Genomic DNA, 7,103 nt, shown 5'->3' with positions numbered 1-7,103 from the left:
CGGGGAGAGGGGAATAGGCGACATAGATAAGCGGGGGACTCGGGCAATAGAAAGTCAAAGTACACGTGACGACTTAAGGGAGGCGGTTCTGGCCCCAGGAATTCAGGTAGCCAACGTCCCCACTATGCCCGCCGCCGGCGCCGCCGCCGCCGGCCGCCACCGTCCACGCCGCCGCATACGCCCCATACGCAGCCGCCGAGACCACACACGACGCTGCCGGCGCCGCAACCGCCGACGGCCAAAGAGCCGCTTCGCCTGCGGACGTGGTCTCGGACATGTCATGGACACGTCGTGGACATGTCCGGACGGCGCGAAGGTCGCTTCACCTGCTGCCCACTCGCCTTCGGCAGAGCCCCGCCGCTTGCGCTTCTCGGCGGCGAGGCCAAAGTGACGCGCCACCTGCTCACAGCTCTCGAGGTGTGAAGAGACGCCGTTCACACAGCCTCACACGGCCGTGTAAAGGTGGCGCCGCCACCTCGAGGCGCGAGCGGAACTTCTTCCCTCGCTCGTCGAAGAAGTAGAGGTCTGTCTCGCCCGCAGAGCCGCCCGTCTGCCGCACGTCCACGCGGATCGACCAGCCGCCAACCAAGCCTACGTGCTGAATACACCAACCTCGGGGCGGGAACGGTGTTGTGCGGTGTGTTCAGAGCGCTGTGTGAGAACGAGCGACACAAACACAGAGTGAATACAGCTGAAGACGGTCAAATACAGCGGAACCGTGTAATCTCGAGCGTTGGTTGGAAGACAAGAATACGCATTCCGTTTCTAGGCCACCAAGGCCGGCCGCAGCGCCGAGCCCAACCAGGTACCGCTCCAGCGCCTCCAGCTGCGCGTGGGCGTACCTGTTCAGAAAGAACTCGGGCCGTCACATTTCTTTTTATACAGCGCCACCAGCTGCGCGTGGGCGTACTCGGGAGAGTCGAGGCCGGCGTAGCGCGGGTCGCAGAGCCGGAGCACCCGCCCGACCACCCGATCGAGCGTCCTCGCAACCTCTCGCTCGACCGCGTCGCCGCCCGCCTCGACCTCCCTCACCAGCTTCCTCACGACCACGCCAACCTGTAGACATGTCTCGGACATGTCACGGACGTGTCTCGGACATGTCCTCACCAGCCTCCTCACCACCACGCCAACCTCGCGCGCCCGCTGCGCCTCCTGCCTCTCTGCAGCGCGCCGGCGCCGCTCCTCCGCCTTGAGCGAGAGCACCACAGCGGCGATCAACTCACGAGTAGCTATTGACTGTCAATGAGCACTGGTGGCTGCACCTCGAGAGAGAGCACCAGGCCCTGCACGACGCCACGCACCTCCCTCTCATCGCCCTCGACCGCCGAAACGAGCGACTCCACCGCGGCGCGGACCTCCCTCTGCACGCGCGCCTCCTTGCGCTGCGCCTGCGCCTGCGCACGCTGCCGGGCGGCCTCCTCGCGCCGGCGCCTGGCCGCTGCTGCGCTGGCCTCTCGCCAGTGCGCAACTGTCAGGCGGAGCAGGCAGGAGCCACTGGCGGCGAGTCTCGGCAGCGCGGCGGTGTAGATGAGCTGCTCATAGTGGAAGGACACGCGGCCGCCGGCAACGGCCTCGGCGGGAACGGGAATGCGAACGTCAGCCGGGATGATGACGCGGGCTCTCGGCACCGGCGCAGCGCTCGGCAATTCACTGGGCGCGAGCAGAGCGCTGTGCACAGCACCGGGCACCAACGCCGCGCCAGCGCCACCACCACCAGGCACCGAGGCAGCGCTTGGCGAGGCAATGAGCGAGGCACTCATGGTGGACATGAAAAAGAATTTGAATTTTTTTGGCACAGCTTCGGCGATGGCGGCCCCTCTCTGGGGCTTGCATAGGCGGGGAGTCTCCCCCGCTGGTCTCCTCATTCCCTGTGTGTGAGAGAGAGATTTTTAGCAATACCAAACAAATCTAACACTCACACGTCATTTGGGGCAGCCTGGAGCCCCTGCAAAATGATGTTTATGGAGGGTTAAAGTTTGCGGGGGGGGACAGCTTTGGGCGGTCGACTTCAATTTTGGGGGGTTTACGACGGTTTTGGGGATCCTGGCCCTGTTCACGCGCGCGCGAGACGTGCAGACAGGGTTGCCAGGTGAGAGCGAATGGCGCGGTTCACGCCTCGCACAACAGAGAGAGAGAGATGCGCTCTGCATGGTGGGACATAAAAGAAAGCGAGTACTTGGGCGAGTAGGCCGTGCGGTCAACGCTGCCGCGCGCGACTTTGCGCGCGAGGCGGCGCAGCTTGAGAACGGCGGTGGGCGAGAAGCCGCCGCCGAACGTCTTTTGTTTGTGTTGTGTGTGTGTAGCCGTCTGTGTCTGTGTCTGTGTCCCTCCCCACTACAAACTCCCTCGCACGACACTGCAGCAGAAAGAAGAAGCATCTCTCTCTCTGCAGCCCGCCATAAAAACGGTATGGCGGTGGAGTGCTCTCTACTGCCGTGGCGCCCCTGTCGGTTCGCGCTTGAGACGCGCCACAAAGGCCTTGGGGGATCTTTATGGGTTTGATTCGCTGTCCTTTTCTTTTTTCGTGCGCGTCCAGTTGTGTTCCCCGCCCTCGTTAGAGAGAGAGATTTTTAGCAATTGTTTTTTTTCTCGTTAGTGCCAGTGCGCGCCAATCCCGTGCTCTCCGCCAAGGTAGCGAGCGGCGACAGCGACCCGCCTGCGAGAGCGCGCACGCACACCGACGGCTCACAAAGATATTCGGAATCAGTCCTCCCTGCGCTAGCTTTTAAGAGGGGACGCAGGACGGACTTTTTTTGAAGAATTTCTCGAGCGTGACTGCCTCATCCGAGCCGCGGTTGAGCAGGAGCCGCGGTTGAGCAGAAGCCGCTGTTGAGCAGAGCCGCTGTTGAGCGCTGTTGAGCAGATCGCTGACGCCACCTCTGTTGAGGCCGACGCCCAAGGAGTAGTACATGATGCCGAACAGCGCCGCTACCGCCACCTCCGCGGAGGAGTACCTGTCCTGCTGGCGCGGCCCGCTCGAGCAACGCCTTCGCACGGCGGTCGGCAAGGCGCTGGCCGAGCAGCCAAAGGACCCGTGCGCTGCCGTCGCGCTCGAGCTCTTGCGTGGGACCAGCCTCGAGGAGAGAGCGGCCGCTATCTCCGCCGCGCAAGCAGAGCAGGAGGACGGTCCTCAGGACGACTTTGCAGGTCCTTTCAAGCGCCGCTGTCTCTGCCACCCGCCACCACCGCCTCTGGCACCGCTGCCGTCCCACGCGCTCTGTCACCCACGCACCGCTCCCGCCTGCCTCAGCCGCACCTCCCATTCCACCACCATCCCTCGCGCGCGACCCGGCCACCGTTCGCTTCCCGATGCCTACTCACAGTCGCACTCTCCCCGGCGGTGCAGGAGATGCTCAAGTGGGCTGCACCGCCTCCAAGAACAACGAGACGGAGCTGCGCAAGCTCAGGGACGAGAACAAGCTGCTCAAGGAGGAGATCCAGTCGCTCAATAACCAGTCGCTCAAGGAGAAAAACCAGTCGCTTAAGCAGGACGAGAAGCCGTCGCTCAAGGACCAGCTCAGCAACGTCAGCACGCCGAGTGCCACCACTTCGCGCGACGGCAAGGCCGACGCATTCCCCGCACCGCCGCCTTCGCGCCACCGCGCCACCGCCCCCACCCACACACCGCCGCCGCGTCCGCCGCCGCCTCCCTCTCCTCCGCCGCCGCCGCCCTATGCATATCCCTCTCTCCACCGCCGCCTCCCTCTCCTCCGCCGCCGTGTCTGCGTCTGCCTCCCTCTTTTCTTGCCGCCACGCCACCCTCTCCACCTCCGCCTTACCCCCTCCCTCTCTCCACTCCTCTCAGGTCGAGGCGGAGCACGCCGAGGAGTGGGGCGTCGCCGGCTGGGTGGACTCCCTCGCCCTCGCCAAGGTGGTGGCCGAGGCGCTAAAAGAGCCGCCCGGAACCACAGACCCGTTCAAGTACGTGCTCAGCCTCTCGCTCGCCGACCTCAAGGAGAAGCTCGAGGCGGTAAAGCTGAGTGAGGCGATCGCCGAGACCCTCTGGTCCGCCATTGAGAAACTGCATGGCCAGAGCGCCGCGACCGGGGCGGCGCTGAACGCCAAGTTCGCCGCGGAGGGCGACGCGTTCAAGGGTGAGATGGGCTTTGGCGGCGTCGAGCAGTTCTACGGAGGCGTGCTGCACGACAGTAGCTTGCCTATCCTGCCCGCCCTCTCTCACACCGACAGCCCCACCGTCCCCTGAGCAGGCCTCGAGAAGCTCATCGGGCCGCCGCTGATGGTGGAGGGCTCGCTCTTCAAGGCCATGCAGACGGAGCACTGCGCAGAGAAAGATGCGGAAGTGCCGTTCGACACCTCCAACGGCATCGAGGGCGCAACCTCCAAGCTCGAGTGGGAGTTCGTCGTCGCGCCCGTGGTCGAGGACCAGGACAGCCCCTACGCAGAGCGCGGCGGCGACTTCCGCACGGCTCACCGCGAGTGGTGCCGCAAGCCGGAGCCGCTCTCTGTCTTCGAGAAGAAGATGGCGGACGCGGTGAACCCGAGGCTCGTTGAGGCGGGGCAGGCGCCGCTCATCAAGGAGGAGCTCGTTGCCGGCCGGCTGTACACGGGGCCGATGTACGAGAAGTACAACGGCGTCCTCCGCTTCTCCTCAGCGCGCGGTGCCGACGGCGCTGTGCTGCTGGAGTACGCCTCGATGGAGGAGGTGCCCTTTCTGCAGAAGAAGTGCGGCACGCTTCACCTCGGCGAGTGGGCTGCGACGGCGGCGGGCACAGGCGAGCCCTCGGGCGCGGTGCGCTGGACGTGGCACAACCAGTACTCGACCACCATCCACGCGATCAACTCGATCATCGTCAAGCTGTCGCCGCTGACCAAGATCACGCCGCTCTACCGCGGCTGGATGGGCGCCACGCTCCCGGAAGCCTTCTTCAAGCCGGACGCGCTCGGCTTCCGCGGCGGCGTCGAGTACGGCTTCTCGTCGACCACCACCGACCGCGCGCAGGCGGTGCACTACGCGGCGGGCAAGGCGTCGACAGTGCTCGAGCTCGTGATGGGCATGACCGACCGCGGCGCCGACATCACGTGGCTCTCGCAGTACCCGCACGAAAAGGAGACGCTGCTGCCGCCGCTCATGGGCCTGCAGGTGCGTCAACCTCGCCCCTCCCCCGCTCAGTCCTCGACATGCTCTCATCGCCCCCCCCCCCTTCCCGACACCTGCAGGTGCGTTCGACGGGAGTGGAGGGCAGCACGCTCGTCGTCCAGAGCAGCATCTCCATCAACATGGCCTCGCTCACGCTCGAGCAGGTGGCGGGCAAGCGCAAGAAGCTGCTCACCGACATGGGCGCGCAGATGGCGGCCGAGGTGCGCCGCGGGGTGGCGGGGGAGGCAGCGGAGGAGGCGGCGCAACTAGTGCGCGCCCACCTCGGCCTCGAGCGATGCGCGGACGCCGGAGGCGCGGCGGACAAGCGGCTCGAGGCGCCGCTCGGTGACGAGGCTGAGGCGTACAACTCTGACCCGCGCTTCCAAGCGGCGGTGGGCGACGCGCTCAAGGTGAAGCGCGCGGCGGTGCTCGCGGCGACGATGCAGCACGGCGGCGGCGGCGGGCTTGCCGCGGCGATGGATACGGTATTGCCGCTGCAGGCCAGTGGTGTCGATTTGACGGGGTACGACCTTGGCGACGGTGGCGTGATGGTGGGAACAGTGGTCGCGTGGATGGAGTCCGAGCCGGCGGCGCTGACGTCGCTGAAGCTTGACTGGGGCAAGGCGTGCGGCCGCGTGCGGGAGGCGGTGCTCGGCGTGGTGCGGACGACGCGCACGCTCGTTGCGCTGAGCGTGGGCGAGGGGGGGGCGATGCCGCTCAACCCGCTGCAGCTCAACGCTCGCGAGGCGGTGACGTCGCTCGACTTGTCGGGCAAGAGCCTCGGATCCGGATCGGCTGCCGTCGTCGCGGCGGGTCTCTCGGTCAATGGGGTCTTGACCAGCCTAAACCTCCAGCACAACTCCATCGAGGACGAGGGCGCAGCCGCGATCGCCGAGGCGCTGCGCGGCAACGGGGTGCTAAAAGACCTCAACCTCTGGAACAACGGCATCGGCGACGAGGGTGCCAAGGCGCTAGCATCCGCTCTTCGCGTCAACGCGGTGTTGACCGACCTCAACCTCTCCTTCAACGGCATCCGTGACGAGGGCGCCGCCGCCCTCGGCAAGGCGCTCGAAGTCAACGGGGCGCTGAACGAGCTCAATCTCCGCAACAACAGGATTGGCCCCGAGGGCGCCAAGTCGCTCGGCGGCGCCCTCGCGGTCAACGGGGTGCTGACCAACCTCGTGCTCGTGAACAACAACATCGGCGACGAGGGCGCCGCTGCGCTGGCCTCCGCTCTTCGCGTCAACGGGGTGCTGACCACCCTCAAGATCGGCTGCAACCAGATTGGCGAGGAGGGCGCGAAGGCGATCGGTGGCGCTCTCGCGGTCAATGGGGTGCTGACCACCCTCAACCTCGCCCTCAACCAGATCCGCGAGCAGGGCGCCGCTGCGATCGCGGAAGCGCTGCGCGGCAACGGGGTGCTGACGAGCATCGACCTCCGCGACAACAATTTGAGCGATGAGGGGAATAAAGCGATTCAGGGTGCGGTGAGCGGGCGGGTAGGGTTCGAGCTCGAGATTTGAGTGTGAATTCTGGAGTGGTACCGAGCAGTGTGTGCGGCCGCGCTCTCTGGGTCATTACAAGTGTCCACGCTCAAGGACGTCAGCACCCCATTGACTGCGAGAGCACTGCCGATCGCCTTGGCACCCTCGTCGCCAATCCCGCAGCTGGCGAGTTCACGCGCAGACCGGAGGCCAGCGCCTTGGCGCCCTCGTTGCCGATGCTGTTGTGGTGGAGGTTTAGGGTTTTCAGCACCGCTGGTGGCAAACGCCATGGAAAGGACACGGAGGAGAAGTGGCGGGATGCGGCAGCCGAAATCGGCGGCCGAGGCGCTGCAACGATCACAGGCGGGCTCGAGCGCAGCGAGGTGCTGACCACCCTCGATCTTCGGCGCCAACGATTTGGGCGACGAGGGGAAGGGAGTGATTCGGGATGCGGTGAGCGGGCGGGTAGGGTTCGAGCTCAAGATGTGAGTGTGAATTCTGAGAGTGGGGACGTGCATGAA

The 7,103-nt window shown here is 65.7% G+C and overlaps 2 protein-coding genes across 2 annotated transcripts in view; one reads left to right on the top strand and one right to left on the bottom strand.

Annotated features, from left to right (window-relative positions):
- The window catches only part of EMIHUDRAFT_460201 (hypothetical protein), a gene marked incomplete at its 5' end in the record, with an annotated part of 4,493 nt that extends 2,733 nt beyond the window's left edge, over nt 1-1,760 (bottom strand). The window contains 5 exons of the mRNA XM_005757448.1: nt 338-399; nt 476-591; nt 870-1,035; nt 1,120-1,188; nt 1,263-1,760. Of these exons, the coding sequence (XP_005757505.1) occupies nt 338-399; nt 476-591; nt 870-1,035; nt 1,120-1,188; nt 1,263-1,760 (911 nt within the window). The remainder of the gene's footprint in view (nt 1-337; nt 400-475; nt 592-869; nt 1,036-1,119; nt 1,189-1,262) is intronic.
- Nucleotides 1,761-2,909: 1,149 nt separating this feature from the next.
- On the top strand, nt 2,910-6,621 carry EMIHUDRAFT_121492 (hypothetical protein; the record flags this gene model as incomplete). Its single annotated transcript, XM_005757447.1, has 5 exons — nt 2,910-3,147; nt 3,347-3,525; nt 3,806-4,148; nt 4,209-5,101; nt 5,179-6,621. The coding sequence occupies 5 exons, from the start codon at nt 2,910-2,912 to the stop codon at nt 6,619-6,621; spliced, it is 3,096 nt and encodes a 1,031-aa protein (XP_005757504.1).
- Between the last annotated feature and the right edge of the window lie 482 nt (nt 6,622-7,103).

Source organism: Emiliania huxleyi, assembly GCF_000372725.1.
Source record: "Emiliania huxleyi CCMP1516 unplaced genomic scaffold EMIHUscaffold_902, whole genome shotgun sequence".
Lineage (NCBI taxonomy): Eukaryota > Haptophyta > Isochrysidales > Noelaerhabdaceae > Emiliania > Emiliania huxleyi.
Note: the sequence above shows the minus strand (reverse complement) of the source record. Positions and strands in the feature narration are given on the sequence as shown.